The sequence below is a fragment of the Triticum dicoccoides genome, chromosome 7A (genome assembly GCF_002162155.2).
Source record: "Triticum dicoccoides isolate Atlit2015 ecotype Zavitan chromosome 7A, WEW_v2.0, whole genome shotgun sequence".
Taxonomy (NCBI): domain Eukaryota; kingdom Viridiplantae; phylum Streptophyta; class Magnoliopsida; order Poales; family Poaceae; genus Triticum; species Triticum dicoccoides.
Genome location: NC_041392.1, coordinates 143,381,265 through 143,399,125, shown reverse-complemented (window position 1 = coordinate 143,399,125; position 17,861 = coordinate 143,381,265). Strand labels below are relative to the sequence as shown.

The 17,861-nt window shown below is 43.7% G+C and overlaps 1 protein-coding gene across 1 annotated transcript; it reads right to left on the bottom strand.

The window, feature by feature from the left end:
- Positions 1–8,464: 8,464 nt before the first annotated feature.
- Positions 8,465–11,393, bottom strand: LOC119331598. Its single transcript, XM_037604759.1, has 3 exons — positions 10,860–11,393; positions 9,300–9,348; positions 8,465–8,857 (listed from the first exon to the last, which is right to left on the bottom strand). The coding sequence occupies exons 1-3, from the start codon at positions 11,111–11,113 to the stop codon at positions 8,690–8,692; spliced, it is 471 nt and encodes a 156-aa protein (XP_037460656.1). The 5' UTR covers positions 11,114–11,393; the 3' UTR covers positions 8,465–8,689.
- Positions 11,394–17,861: the final 6,468 nt, after the last annotated feature.

Here is a 17,861-nt window from a genome sequence, read left to right as displayed (position 1 = left end):
TATCTACAAGCAGTTCTTGACACAAACCCTGGTAGCAGGTGTGTAGTTACAACATTTGAGGACCCAGAAAACCCTGCCCCAACTCCTAGATTTAAGTACATGTTCTGCTGCTTGCATGCATAAAAGCAAGGATTTCTTAATGGTTGCAGGCCCTTTATAGGTAAATCTATAACTGCATTTTGTTCAAAAATATCTTGTTGTAAATTTATGGTAGCTAATTTGGGTATGGATGCAGGGCTTGATGGTTGCTTCATCAAGCTAACCACCCAACAGCAAATTCTTGCAGCCACATGAAGAGATGGAAACAACAACATCTACCCCATAGCCTTTGGTGTGGTTGATAAGAAAGATTCAGAGAGTTGGACATGGTTCCTAACCCAGCTAAGATGTTGCATTGGAAGTGGTAGCAAATTTGGAACCTACACCATTATTTCTGACACGCAAAAGGTATGCACCCAATCTTAGCTAGTAGTTCAGATATATATTGTTATTAGTAGCTTTATTTCTTTTTGTTCATGACCATGGTTATTAATTTATAATCAGGGTCTTCTTAAGACTATAAATGAGGTGTTCCCTGATTCCCCTCAGAGATACTGCCTCAGGCACATATATGCAAATTTTCAGTCAGCTAGTTTCAGAGGAGCAGAACTAAAGAAGCTAGTAGATCAGGCTAGCTACTCATTCACCAAACATGGCCATGAATTAGAAATGGCGGAGCTTAAAGCAGAGTGTGAGGATGCCTGGAAGTGGCTTAAAAAAATTCCAAAGGAGACTTGGTGTAGGTCTGCAATGGATTACAATTGCAAAACTGATCTTGTTGTGAACAACCTTAGTGAGGTTTTCAACAAAATGATCCTTGATGTTAGGGCCAAACCAATTAGGACTATGTTTGAAGGAATTAGGACTAAGCAGATGATCAAAGGGCAGAAGATTAGGGAAAAAACAGAGAACAACAAGTGGATGATCACACCCAACTATTCAGAGAAATTAGAGGAGAATAAGAAGTATGCCAAATTTTGTGATGCATATAAGGCATCTCCTGACATTTGGCAAGTGTCTAGTAAGGAAAATCAGTACTGTGTGAACCTAGCTAGTAAATCATGTGACTGCAGGAGGTGGGACATGACAGGTGTGACATGTAGTCATGCAATAGCAGCAATGAGCAAGATTCACATGCATCCAGAGGACTATGTGCATGAATTTTTTCAAAAAAGCACTATATATTGAAGCATACAAAGACATAGTGTACCATGTCCCTGGTCCTGAATTCTGGCCTGACACCCATACTCAGGATATTGAGCCTCAGTGTTCAAAGAAAAGCAGGCAAGAAACAGACAGTTAGGAGAAAGGGCCAGTTTGAGGTGCGTGCATCAAAGGACACAAGCAGGATGGGAACAATTACATGCAGCAATTGTGGTCTATAAGGCCACATATATACAAACTGTGGGAAAGCTCTAAAACCTAGTCTTGAGATGAGAAAGAACTTATACCAGGTCATTTAAATATGTTGCATTCTTTGTTTAATTATTTTAGGTCTGGTCTATTTACTAACTGAGTTAATTTTGTCATGCAGGAGAATAGAGAAATTTTTAGGGGTTCCTCTAGTGCTACACATCCACCTCCACAACCACCACCTCAACACCAAACTTTATAGATGCCAGCATCATCTGCTCCACCTCCTAAAGCAATGAGGAACAGAAAACAGCAGCAAGTAAGAGAGGTTCAACATCAACAGTTTCAGCAGGAGCAGCCAGATCTTCACCAGCACCTGCAACAGGATCAACATCAACAAGAGCTCCAAGAGGATCAACATCAACAAGAACATTCAATGCACCAAGAACATCCACTGGAGAACCAGGGATATTGGCAGGCAAGAGGAGGAGGAAACCTCCTAGCAAGTTTGCATCCTATTTCAATGCTAGTGGAAACTATTGAAACTCTGTATCTAAATTTGTGTGTATGGTACTAAGTTTGTGTTCTGCTACTAAATGTGTGTATGGTAGTAAGTTTGTGTTCTGCTACTTAGTTTGAGTGTATGGTACTAAGTTTGTGTTCTGCTACTAAATGTGTGTTGTGGTACTAGCCTGCTTAAATTCAGACATGTGAACTTGTGGACATGTTAATTTGTTTTATTTGTTGTACATTGCCATTTCTACAGTTCAGAAGTTACTGCCAAATTCATTTTAGAAAAAGAAATCTGCACACAAAAAAGTCTGGCCTGGGGCTCGAACCCAGGACCAGTTGGTTGTAACCATGCGTTCAATACCAATGGGCTAGTGCTGGTGATTTGTTTGACTAGCATCGGCCGAACTTATTATATGTTGTTAGCCACGTCCTCTGTTTAGCGTGCGTTGCGGCCGGCCGCGTGGTGAGCGTGCGTTGAGTAAAACCAGCCGTTTCAGATTCTACGCCTTTAATACGTGTCCACCCACCACGCTCTCTGCTCACTCGCCCACTTGCCGCTCGCACCGCCCACTCCACTTCCCCCTCTTTCCTGTCGAAATCGCCGCCGACAACCACCGCCACCGCCGTCGCCATGGACTGGCAGCTGGCCATCGAAGCTCTCGCCGGGAACAACCAGGAGATGCGCGCGCAGTACAGGGAGATCGCACGCTGGTTCCCCAGTATGGCGATGATGAGGAACCATGCCCGCGGCCTTGTGAAGGTGATGACAGCTGTTGAAAAGCAGCGCACCTTCCCTACCGGCCGCACCATCCCGCCGCCGTCCCTTCTGTTGTGGGCGATGTGCGAGGTGCAGCGCTCCCCCGACCCCAGGAAGCGTGCCCGATGGTGGATGTACTGCTCATCCACCACGCCGCCGGCCACCGCAGACCACGTCACCGACGCCGTCCTCGCTCTCCCAGCCCCAATCAACAATGCCTACTAGGAGAGGCGCAATCCATGGGTCCTTGGGCCCTATGATGACTCTGACGCTTCTGACGACGAGTCCAGTGACGATGATGAGGACCAGTCCTCTGACGACTCTGACGACGAGGTGGATGAGGTCGTCGTCCTCTCCGATGATGAGCCTGAAGTGCAGCTGCTGGCTCCAGTCCTCGACGCCATGGAGGGGGACAGGAACCTCCCAATCCAAGTGGATGCGTTGCCGGAGGTCGTCGATCTCCCAGACGGCGTCATCGTGAAGCAAGAACAAGATGGCGGCAAGGAAGATGTGGTGGAGCCAGCGCCGGGCAAGAAGAAGAGGGCGGCCGTGACAGCGGTGCGCCGCTCCTAGTGCCTGAAGATGCTGAAGGAGGAGTGAAGTGCTGCCTTCAGTTAGTTCAGTGCAAAAAATTCAGTTTCGTCAGTCTTGAACTTTCGTAAGTTCAGTAAGTTCCTAGGTTCAGTTTCTTCAGCACTATCTACTTGCTATCTATGTCAGGCACTATCTACTACTAGTTGCTATCTATGCCAGACTATGAATGACAATACTATCTATCTATGTCAGACTATCTATATATGTTAGTTGCTACTTTCTATTTGCTACATATGTTAAGTTATTTGTCAGACTATCTAAGCTACTTGCTATATATGTTACTTGCTGCTTTCTACTTCCAACTATGTCACTACTGTCAGTTATCCACACATGATATATGCAGAGTAAAACAGACTCATCATAGATAAAACATTCTTACTTAATTAACTTAGCATGAGTACTCACTTAGCATAGTAGGTCTTAACATAAAAGTCATTACATCATAGATAAAACCAACTAGTTCTTAAACCATAAGAGTACCTCCCTCCCTCATACCATTTTGAAAGCACATGAAACTTTCCCAAAATATACACCTAACATGCATGACATTCCAAGGCCAGCTATATATATAGGCCTACTAATTACTTAACCCACACACCAAGCACTTCACTCATTCATAATTGCCTTGATCCTCTCCAGCTTATCTTTGCTGGCATGCCCAGCATTGACCAGATCAGCAATCAGATACTCCAACTTCTTCTTCTCTTCCTTAAGTAGGTCCCTGTCCCCCTCCACTTTCTTCATGGCCTTCCTCATGTTCTGAATGATATCTGCTTGGCTTTGAAGAATGCACCTTTGCTCCTTGGCAAGCTTCATATTTTCCATACTTATCTCAATCTTTGCTTGATCCTCAAGTTGTTTCTTCTTTGCATTTAGATCATTGATTGCCTGACTGGTATAGTCCATGTCATGAGACATCTTGCCATCTTGATAGTCAAAAATCTTGGATACATCTTCCACCAACTGGCTGTAGTTGTTTGACAGGAAATCAATTTCCTTCTATAGCTTGGCCACCTCTTTCTCATGGGCTTGTTTGTCCTTCACCCTCCCCAAGTTCTGCTCATGGTACATGTCCCAAATCCTTGTTAGGCACCTTTGTAGAATCTCTGGCCAAGGACCATCCACCCACTCCACAACCCCACAGTTCACACCTACATCATACAGAAGCAATTATTTATAATTAAGCACAAAGCACTTAGTAACAAACTTACTACAGATAACTAAAGTCATAAAGTCATTTCATTTAACTGTTGTTTAAATCAATATGCTCTCTGAATTATGCAAACATAATTCTTTCATAGTAAGCACACAACACCTGACTATATTCAGTTAACAGCTATATTTAGCAATAGATATAAATTCATTTAACTTTGTTCTTTTTCAGTTAACAGTTATATTCAGTTAACACCTAACAAATACATTCAGTTCACAGTACACTAAAGATCTCTGCATGTAGGTGTTCTCAAGTTCAGTCATGTATTGAATTCAGTTAACTAAAGATCTACTTTCACATATAGCTTTCCATATGTATGGCACTTTCAAGTTTCAGTTCTAAACTACAGCACACATATCTGCACATCACACATCTCTGCACCACATGCTGCACCACACATCTCCAGCAGCAAAACACATCACACATCTCCACCAGCAAAACAAGTTAGCGTGCAAGATTTAATACCTGCTGCACAGGACAACCCAGGAATCGCCTCCCAGTCAAAGCACCTTCAAAAGCCACCATCTTCTTCGGCCTCTGATGATGCATCATGCACGTCGGCTCAGATTCAGTGTAAGAACCACAGAAAGATGGTTCCACCACACTGTCAGGGGTTTCCTACAAAAGAAAGTTCGAATCAAACCAAAACCAACTTGGAATCTCCAATTTGGATGAACTAACCCTAACCCTAACTCTGTTCCACCATTATGCACTTACAAAGAGCTGAGGATCCATTGAAACCATGTTGATGTCCTCGTCCGAGCTCTCCTCGTCATTCTAGGATGGCATCCTCAACTTCTACTGGCAGCAATGGCCGCGGCGGCGACGGTGATAGGCTGACCTAGCTCAAAGCACCAGGGAGAGGGAGAGAATGAGGACGAGTGAGAGCGAGCGACGAGGAAGAGAATGAGCGAGTGGCTGAGCTCGCTCTCACTTATTGGCCCACGGACAGTCGCCGTTCGGACAGCGGACGGGGCGTTAACGGCCATCACCGCGCGGCGGATGTCCGTTGGCCAGCGTGGCTACCGAATCGCGGGCCCAACCGGTCAGATTCGGGGTTAGCGCGGCCGAAGCGAGCGATTTCGCGACTTGGTAGTTTTTGGTCACGGTTTAGGACAAATTTGGTAGTTTTTGGCACAAAATCATAGAGTGGTAGTTTTTCGTCACGTTTCCATCAATTGTGGTAGTTTTTGGTTAAATACTCTACAAATACAGAGGGTACCTCCCTCGCGTCCTCGGCCTCTTCCTCCCCTCGCCGTCCGCAGTTTCCCACGCCACACACCCCCACCCCATCCCATCCCCACAAACCCACCCCCTTGAATCTCGAAAACCCTACAAGGGGACATATGCACTCATCCGATGAGCGGTCCTGGTGCTGGTTGGCGAAGACCAACCGTAAACACATGATGATGTCTCTTGAGCAAATGGAAACCACGAGGGAATTCGAACATGTCAAGGATGTTCCGCCATTGGATATCATCCACTACAGAGGTACGAGGAACCCATATGTTCTATTTTTCGTGTTATTTTAAACAGTTTTGCTAAAGCACATCTAAGTCCTATTATTAGTGGATTTGATCTTAGTTGACGAGTCGTTCTTCCTATTAAGATCTTATGGAGACCGCATGGAGTTGGGACAGGCTGTTGCCCTGGGATTCTGGTTATGTTCTCTTGGAAGACTATTTGGATTACCTAAATGAGTTTTTCCAACGAAATGCTCCTGCTATTCCCAGCCTACACGCCTCAGCCACTAGGGTAAGTTTCCTCCTACATACACCAAACTGAACTGAAGTTACTGATTGATTGCTTTGCTGATCAACTGACATTTACATCTTATCGAAATGATGGTATCAAGTGTCTCGAAATGGAGGAGAAGTTGAGTAGTTGCGCAGAAGGTTTCACTGCTGACCATTATAGACTCAGCGACTGTTAGCAATAATCTTGAGTTAGTAGTATTTTATGTCAAGTAGTAGTCTGATTAAGGTGGCCGCTTGTGTTTTGGTTAACTAGGATTAGTTGCACGTGGGTTAGTAGCATGCATGGACTTGTACATGAGGACTTGGGTCCTTACCCGTGTGGTGTTAGGAAAGAGTAGGAGTACTGGTATGTCACGTCTAGTAGTCCGTCTAGGTTATTAGTAGGAGTCCCATTAGAATTGGGTCAGGTGTTCAGGCGTCGGTATGTGTATATATACACAGACGTGTGCGTGAGTTTTGTATCGTGTGCAAGAAAATAGAAAATAAAAAGAGGAGAAACAAAGGGCACGACAAGAGCCCTTGGCTATAAAAGTTTTGCGCGTGCGTGTTCATTGTGATTTGATGTGATCGATTCTGTGGGCGAGTTCCAACAATTGGTATCAGAGCAAGGTTCAAGGCGAAGCCGCGCTTGCCCCGGGGAGGCAACCCCTACTAGCGCCTCGGGGCGGGCGATATAGTCGCTGGGTGGTTCAGCGACGAGGAGGGGCGGGAGATGTTGTCGCTGGGTGTTGCAGCGATGAGGAGGATTATGCGACCATCGTTCGATGGAGCGACAAGGAGGGAGACGGCGGGCTGTCGTCGGCAAGGCGACGGATGGAGATCGTTGACGGGAGCGGTGGTGCGGTGATGCGGTGCTGGAAAGTCGTCAAGATCGTCATCCGAGAGTTAAAGTCAAGGAGTCGTGCGGGTTAGCACGGTCGGTTGGTCAGTCGGTCGTCGTCATCATGTCCAAGTGCTTGTCTCTATGAGGAGGCGTTGAAGATGAAGGGCATCCGGATCGTCTATGTGTCTCGACGAGAGGATCAAGTTCAACTATGTGGGGGCGGTAAACCAGTGAAGGTGAGTCTCTTCAATGAGGCCATGTCTCTACATGAGGCTGGAGTGCATGGTGTAGTGCACGGGATGGTGTGATCCACAAGGAGCCGGCATGTATCTCGCTAGGGTGGATGGTGTAGTCCACCGGGTGGTGTATTCCACAGGTTACTAGTGAGGCTGGGTAGTCCAAGACATATTTGAAGTGGTCCGCAAATTCGCCAAGTCAAGATTGGGGAGAGAATGTTGACAACAATAATCTAGCCGACAATTTGACTTGTCGTGGTGCGAGATGGATGAGCCGACAAGGGATGAATCGTCAACGAGCCAAGACTAGAGAAGCACAGAAGACAAGGTGTCAAGATTAGGGAGAGATTGTTAGCAATAATCTTGAGTTAGTAGTACTAGTACAAATGCCCGTGCATTGCAACGGGCAAAAAATATCAAAAAACCTATTCAGGCGTGCTAGTACGCGCCACTTTTTGTATCCAACTCTAACAAACATAACAAATGGCAGAAGATAACATTACACATAAATCTACTCCAATGGCCACGCCATTGCTCTGATTGGAGTTTGCCATGAATGCAACATGGAAAATTGGTGTGAATTCAAACTTAGTGATAATTGTTAGATGTCTCACATTTCGCAAAACCAGCTCCACGTGTCACTTCTTATATAAAACTCTTACAAACATCACAAAAAAATGTAACCCTCACCTCCAGTGACAATGTGAAAGTAATGTTATTGTACCAAATCCTTCGAGAATTCAACTAAAGGAACATTACAAATAGCTATATTCAAGAATGGAGGAAAATATTGATCGAAGTATGAAGGAAACCTTTGTCAAACTTGGGAGATATGTTTGCTTAAAAATAGATAATGGCCACCATCATTCGGATATAAATTTTAGTAGCAACATACATTTTACTTTACATATCATGTAGCCAGCAATGTGTTTGATATTCAGTTAGGATATTGTTTAATAATACCTGCAGGTGTAAAAGAACATAAAAACAGTGTGAGCTTAAGTTGGGTTTAACCCACCTTACCAACATAATTATTTCTATCTTTATTAGGTGGACCATGGACTTTAGAGTCATTTAAATCTAGGGGTGAACCACCTTGGGCATGCCGTTGACCTAAAAGACAGATGATTTGATATCTTGACACACATCTACAACCGTGAATGAGGTGCAATACTCCACCACCGAAATGAAATCAAAAGATAAAATTAGCAAAGCTAGAGGATTAGCATATATCTCCAGTGTCGAGAATAATTCTGCAAAGCAAAAGAAAAGTAGATCATGCTATTAACATACATAGCTTGATGCCACATAAATTAACATGTTTAACCCTCACACACCCTGATCTTGACTGTATTTTGTTGCTGCATAAATATGAACAGAATGAATCAAACAAATCAAATAATCCTAAAGAATTAAGAGCCAACAATAGGCACACGATCGTCGTGCTGACATAACGATCATTTTAGTACCAAATATATTCAGTGGGAAACTTTTGACTTCATAGAGAATGGAATGGGCATGTGCGGGGGTCTTCTCATACAGCTGATACCTTCTTGCCTTCTCATTTGGGACCTGAAAAGAAACAAGAAAAAAAATTGTGGGCATTAAAATTATTTACAATGTCAACCAAAAATATAGTCTTCCCCATGACTCCTTACCAGAGAGTAGATGCTCCAAATGTATTAAGAACTTATTGTCCAACATTACAGTGATATAAGCAAAATCCAGGAAATTACTAAAGATTTTTTTTACTCTTCTTGGAAATCAGATAAGCTTGTTTGGATGTAGCAGAACTTATGTCCAACATTACAGTGATATAGACATGTTATCAAAGTAATGCTACTGACACGCCCATGCGTGCGGCAATGGATATAAGCTGAGGCAATATATATGCTCATAGAGAGAGAATCCTTGAAAGGGTTGTTCTACAGTCTAAAAATATCATTAGTTCTCTCATGTATCTAAAAATATATAAAACAAATGATGGAGGTTTCATCCAGATTTCAATTCTTACCATTGGAAGTAGCTTAGCTTTCACCCCAGACGTTCTGTCATATGATAACCTATCCAGGAAAAATCAAAACTTTCTTCAACCTACTTTTCGTAAAGAAGAGTGAAATTTTACAGCAAAAGTTCCACAAGCACATACATGGCACTTATATTTGCATATTCACATAAATGGAGAATGATATAAAGAGGAATATTTTAGGTTGACAGTCCGACACTATGTCCGATGCGGTTCAGATGCATGTATTTCTATGGCTAGATATGCATATAATTTTACATATACACTGGGAACGTGCATCTGCCCTGCTACCAAAGTGACCATTCTACGTTCCCTATGAAAGTTGTGCTTCTGCCAGGCATTTGTGGGAACATATGACATGCATAATGCATGATAAATGAAGCAAAACAAGAGGACTGGAGATTAAAGTGAGAATGATTCCTATATTTTCATAAGTTTCTAAATTGCTCCCAATCCCACAAAAATAAAATAGGAGATACTCCTTTCTCTCTGTAATACCTTGATGTAGAATGTTACTAACCACTTGCTGATTTTTGAAATAGGTATACAACTACTGGCTTCAATGTTTTCCATCGACTCCGCATATACACACATCGGTAAACTGTACATTGGTACGCACTGCAAGCGCAACACATTCGATGTGGAACTGAAACTACACACTTCAGAGAAGAAGATTAAGAATAGCACAGAACCACATGACGTGAGACATTTATGAGTTCCGCTTCAGCAACAATCTTGCCTCCCATGCCTGCCTCTTGCCAGGTTAGCTTCAGTACGTACCTCAAGCGGAGAACTGGCAGATTGAGTTACGGCAAAGTGTGGAGCATCGGGCGGACGGCGGGCGAAATCAGCTGAGGCGACATTGAACAGCAACGTCGAGCACGGAACTTGCGATGACACTGACCCGAGCTTGCATGGAGAGTTGCGGCTCCTCCTTCCGCTTCCCACGTGGTGCCCAATGCCGCTGGTAGGACCTTGTGCACGGAAAGCCAACGGCACACAGTCGACATTAGATCAGAACAGCGGAGAGAGGACCCGGTCCGGTGGAAACAACACTGGCCATGATTTTTCAAAGGCATGTACTGCAACATAATCATGGGCACTCGTCACTTCTGAATCCATATACCGCTGCAACAGTTTTTATCTGCAGCCAAGACAGATTCACTGCTTGCTTATCATGGAAATTCTCAGAACAACAACTACGCTGACAGGCACGATGACACCAGCCCCTTCACCAACCACGGAAAGACAATCGTCTTCTTCCGCATGGGTTGTATGACGGCTGGCTGCTGCGGGCGCTCGACCTGTCGTCCATGATGCGGAGTTTGCACCACTCGAGGGATTTGAGTTTTCGAGCACCACGACGCTCGCGAGCCAGAGACCGGTCACCACATCAGCTAGCCGCCGGCTGTCGTTCAATTAGCAATGGAGGGACCATGAAGCAAGACACTAATCCACAGAACCGCACAAGGAGCGGAAAAATCGAATCTTTGGGCCGCCTACCAATTAAGGAACAAGAGCAGTGGCCAAACCCGAGGAGACGCTCACCTGGGCAAGAACCGCCGCGAAGGACATCTCCCCAGCGGCAGCGCGAGGTCCTGCACGTCGTCACCGTCGCCCTTGCCGTTGGCTTCACCGCCCTCTCCTCTCCGAGCGGACAACGGTCGCCGGCGCCGGCGCCCCCGCAGGTGAATCCACTTGTGCAGCCGGGAGCGCCAGGAGGCCGAACCGGTAGAGGACGCGGAGGAGGAGGCCCTGTCGTCCTCCGAGGAGTCGCTAGCGATGTGGGCGGCCCCATCCATCAAAAGGGGGCCTGCTGGAGTTCAAGCCCCGCCGCCTGACCTCCTCCTGTGCCTCGTAGATCGCCTCCACGCCGTCCCCGGAACAGGATCTGGCCCCTGCCTCGCCTCCCCGACCGGATCTGGCCGGAGATCGCCGCCGCCGCGCCCGGCGTCGTCTGCATAGCGGCCCCATCTCGCTCGGACTCAGGAGGAAAGAGATAGTGATGGACTGCGGGCTGATTATGTAAAATATGAGGTGTTTTTATGTAAAACGTGCTGAGCGAAACGTTGTTCACTTAATCGTGGACTGCGGGTTGATTATCCAAAAGTACAGGGACTGTTTTGCAAAAGTACTAACGACGGACGACCAGAAGCAATCGCTGGTTTATTAGTAGGTAGAGAGGTAGAGATAGAGATAGAGATTTTATGTCAAGTAGTAGTCTGATTAAGGTGGCCGCTTGTGTTTTGGTTAACTAGGATTAGTTGCACGTGGGTTAGTAGCATGCATGGACTTGTACGTGAGGACTTGGGTCCTTACCCGTTAGGTGTTAGGAAAGAGTAGGAGTACTGGTATGTCACGTCTAGTAGTCCGTCTAGGTTATTAGTAGGAGTCCCATTAGAATTGGGTCAGGTGTTCAGGCGTCGGTATGTGTATATATACACAGACGTGTGCGTGAGTTTTGTATCGTGTGCAAGAAAACAGAAAATGAAAAGAGGAGAAACAAAGGGCACGACAAGAGCCCTTGGCTAGAAGTCGTGAATTAGGAATACCTTTGTTAGTTGAGCTTGATGCTAGCAATTGGTGGGTCAGGTCAATCTGTATTTTGCACTTAGAGAAAATCAAATGATCGTCTAATTAATTACTCCCTCTATCTACTAATACAAGGCCACTTCGTATTTTTATGTCTGACTTTTATCATTAATTTTACCAACAAAATGTGAGTCATATGTCATAAAAAGTATGCCATTGGATACACATTTCAAAGAACTTTTGATAATATATTTTTGATGACATATAACCCATATTTTGTTGACCAGAATTATAAGTCAAACTTTGACACGAAAAACAAAGTAACCTTGCATATGAAAATGGGTAGTATTTTTTTTGTTTTAAAATGGTTGATTTTTAGATTTTGCACGATATTCAATCAGCAACTTATGAAAATATTTTTTGCATAAAAATGTATGTAAATTATGTAGTGAAAAATGTTCGTGTACAATTTATATCTAACACATCCACATAGCTTAAAAAGTCTTAGTGGTCAAAGTTTGAGAAATATTACTAGATGCTTCAGAACGTCATATTTTTTTCGACTTGCTATAGTAATACTGACGGGAAGCCAACGCTAGTATTCTGCATTCTTGTGGTGCTTGTTCAGTGGCTTGATACTTTGATGATTTTATTTATTTGCTTGTGGTTAGGGAGATGGTTGCCGAGTTTGGAAACAGGACGAGGGTTATGTCGAGTACGAGCTGCTCCAAGGGGTTTCTCCTCCATATGAAGAAGCAGAGGCAACCAGGCCTGATGGACCAAATGCAGGTGGAGAAGAAAAACACATGCTGGAAAAGACTACTGTGATTGAAGAAGGATCAATGAAGGCATTAGTACAATCAGGCAAGGAAATTGTAGCACTGTTGAAGGCATTATTAGTGGTGCTCGTGACTGTTCTTTGTGCCCTTTGTGTTGTTGTGTATCTGTTGAATTTGAGCAGAAGAGAGAATGATCTGTAAGCTGACATCAATGAGAAGGTATCGGCTCTGAAGTTTTGTTTGCTTGTGTACAGTCTTCGTGATAACCTTACTTCTGAAGATTCTCAGCAAGATGCAGAGAGAAATAAACTAACATTATACGTGGTAACATTTCTGAAGACTGTGGCACTATTGAAGGGGTTGTCCTTCCTTGGGGCATCGTCTTGGAGTGGTCTCGGTTTGCAGGACCTGTCGCTGCTTGTTGCGGGGATGCTATGGCGGCGACCATGGAAGTGGCAGAGCGTGACAGCCAAACTAGGAGGGACCAACTACTAAGAGCATCTCCAACACGTGGGCGGAGTAAGCCGCGCGCTGGATAAACCACCAATTTGGTGCGTGAGAGGCCGTCTGGCGTGCTTCAGCAGGCGCGCGAAAAAAAAGGCGCGTGCGGGAAAAAGCGGCATCGCACGCGGTAGTTTTAGTGCGCGTCGTCCAGCGCATTGGTTAAAAGCCACGCGTGGGCGCCTGCCAACCGCTGCCCTTCCCCTCTCACCGCGCCTTCTTCCTAGCCTCTTTCGGTGCCCCGCCGCCGCCGCGCCTTCTCCCCCGCCTCTTCCAGCGCCCCGCCACCGCTGCGCCTTCTCCCCCGCTTCTTCCAGCGTCACAGGCGTAGATGAACTTCTCCGACGTGCAGACGCGCGAGCAGGCGCAGTAACTCGCGCCTCCCTCGCGACTAATCACTAAGGAGGATTGCCGCGTGCAGCGGAGGCGGGAGCGCCGCCTCCTCATTGCCGAGACGGATGAGCACGCCGGCGGTGTGGCGCGAGCGCTTCCCGCAGGATGTCGTTGCCGATAACGAGTTCTGCGCAGAGGGGGGTGGAGCGAGCCGCGCGTCTGGCGGACAAGCGTGCACGAAAGGAACTGGCGGAAGCTCAGTGCAAACTGGGACCTGCGTCGATCTGGAACGAGTAAGATCCTCGGTGGGTCGACGCGTTTACGTCATCGGACTACACCACCGAGGAGGATGAGTAGTTTTATCTAGTTTTATTTGCATCGTTTTATCTAGTTTTATTTGCATCGTATGAACTAGCTTGTGGTGTGGGGTTTGAATTATGCTATGAATTTGGTGTTGTTTCATATTTTTTTTGTATGTGTTGTTTCATTTTTTTAAGCACCGGCCGGTCGCGCGCGGGATTTTGCAATGCCTGCTGAAGCGCTATAGCAGCGCACTAAATTTTGCAGCGTCTTGTAAATCAAACACCCTCCTACGTGTGCTAAAACGCTATTTCGACGATGAAAAAAATTAGCACGCCACGCAACCACACGCCTGTTGGAGATGCTCTAAGCCCAAAGTTCTAGGACGGGCCCAATAAGGAATTTATCTCACATGGGCCATCATTTATTGATTTTAGTGGGCTACACAATTATGTTTCTGCTTGGGAAGACCGGGCCGTGGCCCGGTATGGTCCCCAAGAGGCTCCGCCCCTGGACCATGGATCAGTGTGGCGTGGTCTCTTGTTCTTCGACAATGGCGGCTTCGAGCGGAGTTTGGTTGCGGCTGGGTTTTGGTAGTCGGTTTCATCCGACGAGGGGCCATCGTACCTCACTTTGCCTTTGAAGTAGGAGTTGTCGAGGAGGAACCTTCTTGGCGACAATAACATGAGATGGATGATTGATTCCAGTACTTGCTCTACACAGGCTCAACAATTTTCTCCTACAATGATCGATGTCAGAGTCGGAGCTGACTGGTTGCCGACCTAGGTGGTCAAACCGTTTGTCTTACGCCAACATGGATCTTGGCGCCTGTTTTGTGGTGAGGGTTACATTGGTTTTCGTCGATGGTGGATTCGGAGTCCCGGGCCTCCGGAGGAGTGATGACGATGGCACCAGAAGCCACCTCGACGGTGTGTGTGTATTTGTGTGGTAGTCAGGTTGACCGGGGTGCCCTGTCGTTGAGGGTGTGTTGTGATGGTTTTTGTTTGGTTTCCACAAATTAACAGGGCAACTCGCTTCTTTTTTAATGAATCGAGATCCTATGGGACCATTTAAAACAAATTGATGACCGTCAATAAACCACGAATGAGAAAAACTGATTTGACATGACCTGGCAGGGATTCTGAACCTAAATTTTTAGATGCATACATTTCACATAACATGTTGGATGTATTTGGTGCATGGTCAGGTCGATGGAGGAGTCAAATGAGGAGTTCAAGAACCGCGAGATCCAAATGTTCCCCTTTTTTGGATCCAAGAGCAACACCCCCATGAAGGGTCAGTACTTGAAGAGTGCGGTCTTTTGGTGCTCGAGCACCAGGGAGGCCATTGTTTTCAAAACGTCAAAAAACCCATTTAAAAGTTTGAAAAAATATGATTTTTCATGGAAACTTATATGTGTTTCACATGAACCTGTGAAAATTCGTTAGAAATTGTGACTTGTAGGCTGTACAAAAAAATCTGGCCAACAACAAAGAAGGTCAGCCTAAATATGTATTTGCCTTTTTTGTACGCCACGTGTGAAAACATGATGTTATGAAATATTGCACATACGTAGTATACATGTGTATATGTGTTAAAAAATAAAAAAATGGTGTTGTTGAGATTTGTATTTTGAAAACAAGCTCCCTGCAGCTCGAGCACCGTTTGCATTTTTTTGCACAATTTGACATGTTTTAGACAATATTTATGATGTGATGTCATTGCATTGGGAGCCTTAGGACTACTCTTATAAGCTCTGAATTTAGTTGTTAGTCAAATATACTTTATATACCTAAGAGAGTGATCCTCACTAATTTATTTCTCAATAAGCAAGCATATCACTTCACCATACAATTATGGATGAGATTAATGCAATCATACATGGAATAAGACCCACCACCACATGCAACGATGCATGAGAAAATTGTTTTCATTCTATTTGTATACTTATATTCAAATAAATATTTTATAGTTATACATAGTCAAATATAATAAGTCATATATATTTTGGTTCATGTTATTAACATAAATATTTATATTTCACAGACTCAAATCTCATTGAAATATATTGCAACAAATGCCCACAACAATGCGCGGGGTATAATCTAATAATTGCAGTGCTTTAAAGCCTAAAGCCGAACTGCTCAATTAGGCAATCCATAAACAACACTATTATTCCATATGTAGCTCTAGCAATCATGCAATTTACCAAAAGAAAAACACCTAATGAAATACTCCCCGAAAGAGCAAATGTTATTTAAAATTATTACTATTAGTAATTAATTTATTAGATAACAAAAAATATCTAAAAGCAAAGGCTGAAACGAATACTCCCTCCATTTCTAAATATAAGTCGTTTTAGAGATTTCAATACGGACTGCATACGAATGTATATAAACATATTTTAAAGTGTAGATTTACTCGTCTTGCTCTGTATGTAGTCCATATTGGAATCTCTAAAAAGACATATATTTAGGAACGAAGGGAGTACATAATTATGTCCAAAACACAATTAAGCATCTAGTATAATCTAGCATATAAAATTGTCAGCTTGTAGGATCCAAGCAATTAATCTCATTTATTTACCTAACGGCTCACAATTTCAGTTTGACCATTGCTACTTTAGTATTAAACAAGCATTTAATTTCTTGCTAGTATATAAAGTGAGCTAAGTATCACGTGCATAGCATTTAATGTTTGGCACTTTTTTGGGCTAATCTAAATTTTTAGGACACTAAATGAATTTTACGGTATTTAATGGATATAATTGATTTTTAAAAATAAATGTAAATAAACTTTGAAAAATATGAAACTTGGCATAATGTCATGGTATGTCTCCTAGAGATTGTTGTAAAAATATGAGAGAGTTACACAAACTGAAGAATCTCCGAGGAAGAATATGAGTTTTGAAGGGAAACTCTTTTTTTTTTCATTTCCCCTTGAAACGTTTTCCATGTTGAAGACACACCACTGTAAATTTCATGTAAGCATTTGAGAATTTTTTGGATTAATTTGACATTTAAGAAAATGTAATGGATTTCTAGCCATTTAATGTATATAATTAAAATTTGCATGCGTGCACATTAAAAATGCCCGCAAACTAGAAGAAAATTCATATTTAAGTTATCGGCTATATATTTAAGTCATATGCAAGAAATGATTGTAAAAAGTATAGGTTAGTTTGATATGCGACATGCCTCTAGGCCGTCTTCGGTTTATAAGCAATCTGCATCATAACTTTAAAAACAAAATAAAATTTAACCACATACTATACATGTCAGACAATGACATCCTGCAAAGTTTAGGTCTTCAAAAATTCAAAAACCATTTACTTAAAAAGTTGGTGTTTGAATATTTTCATATATATGTTTGAAATTAGAAAACATTAGTATCATAAGACCCAAATACCCCCCTGTTCCTAAATATAAGATGTTTTAGCTTTTTCCAATTCACATGTATGTAGAGTGTGTATGTTCACCCATTTTGATCCGTATTCAGTCCACATCAAAATATCTAAAACATCTGGTAATTAGGAACTGAGGGAGTATATGGTAACTACCTTCAATATGATTTTCTAACAACGTTTGGAATTTTCTAATGTATTTGCAGTTCAAATTTGAATTATATCCAGTTAAATACATAGATTTCCATAAAATGCATAAATGTAGCAAATGAACCATAAAAAGTTCAAACAATTTTCATACAATACCATAAAATCCTAAAAAAACAAATACCTTAAACCCTAAAAAGTTTCAAGGACAAATATTTTAAAAAGGGCAAAAACTACACTAGTGGCGGGCCCCGAGCATGCTTGCTCCGCCACTGTTATACAGATACCAGTGGTGAGCGGAGGGAGCCGACCGCCAGTATCCCACATACCAGTGCCGGGCACCAACAAGCGCCCATCACTGATAATAACCGTGGTTTATTTATTAGAAAAATTACGGAGTTCATCCTAACGTGAGCACTGGCGGCGTCCAAAGGAGAGTACGGCCCAACCTAGATTGTGCAGGAGCACCTCCTCGGCACCAGGATCCACCAGAGGGAGTCGCTCTCGCGTCGCACGCGCGGTCGTTGGTTGGTCGATTGAGGTAGGGAGAGGATA

Bases quoted from the DNA above. Each gene is read 5' to 3' on its own strand.
- LOC119331598 (XM_037604759.1), bottom strand. From the start codon at position 11,113: ATGGATGGGGCCGCCCACATCGCTAGCGACTCCTCGGAGGACGACAGG. The intron at 9,349-10,859 runs GTGAGCGTCTCC...TTTCCTGGATAG, and splicing joins TCGCGGCGGTTCTTGCCCAG to GTTATCATATGACAGAACGT. The intron at 8,858-9,299 runs GTAAGAATTGAA...GTTTCTTTTCAG, and splicing joins AAGCTAAGCTACTTCCAATG to GTCCCAAATGAGAAGGCAAG.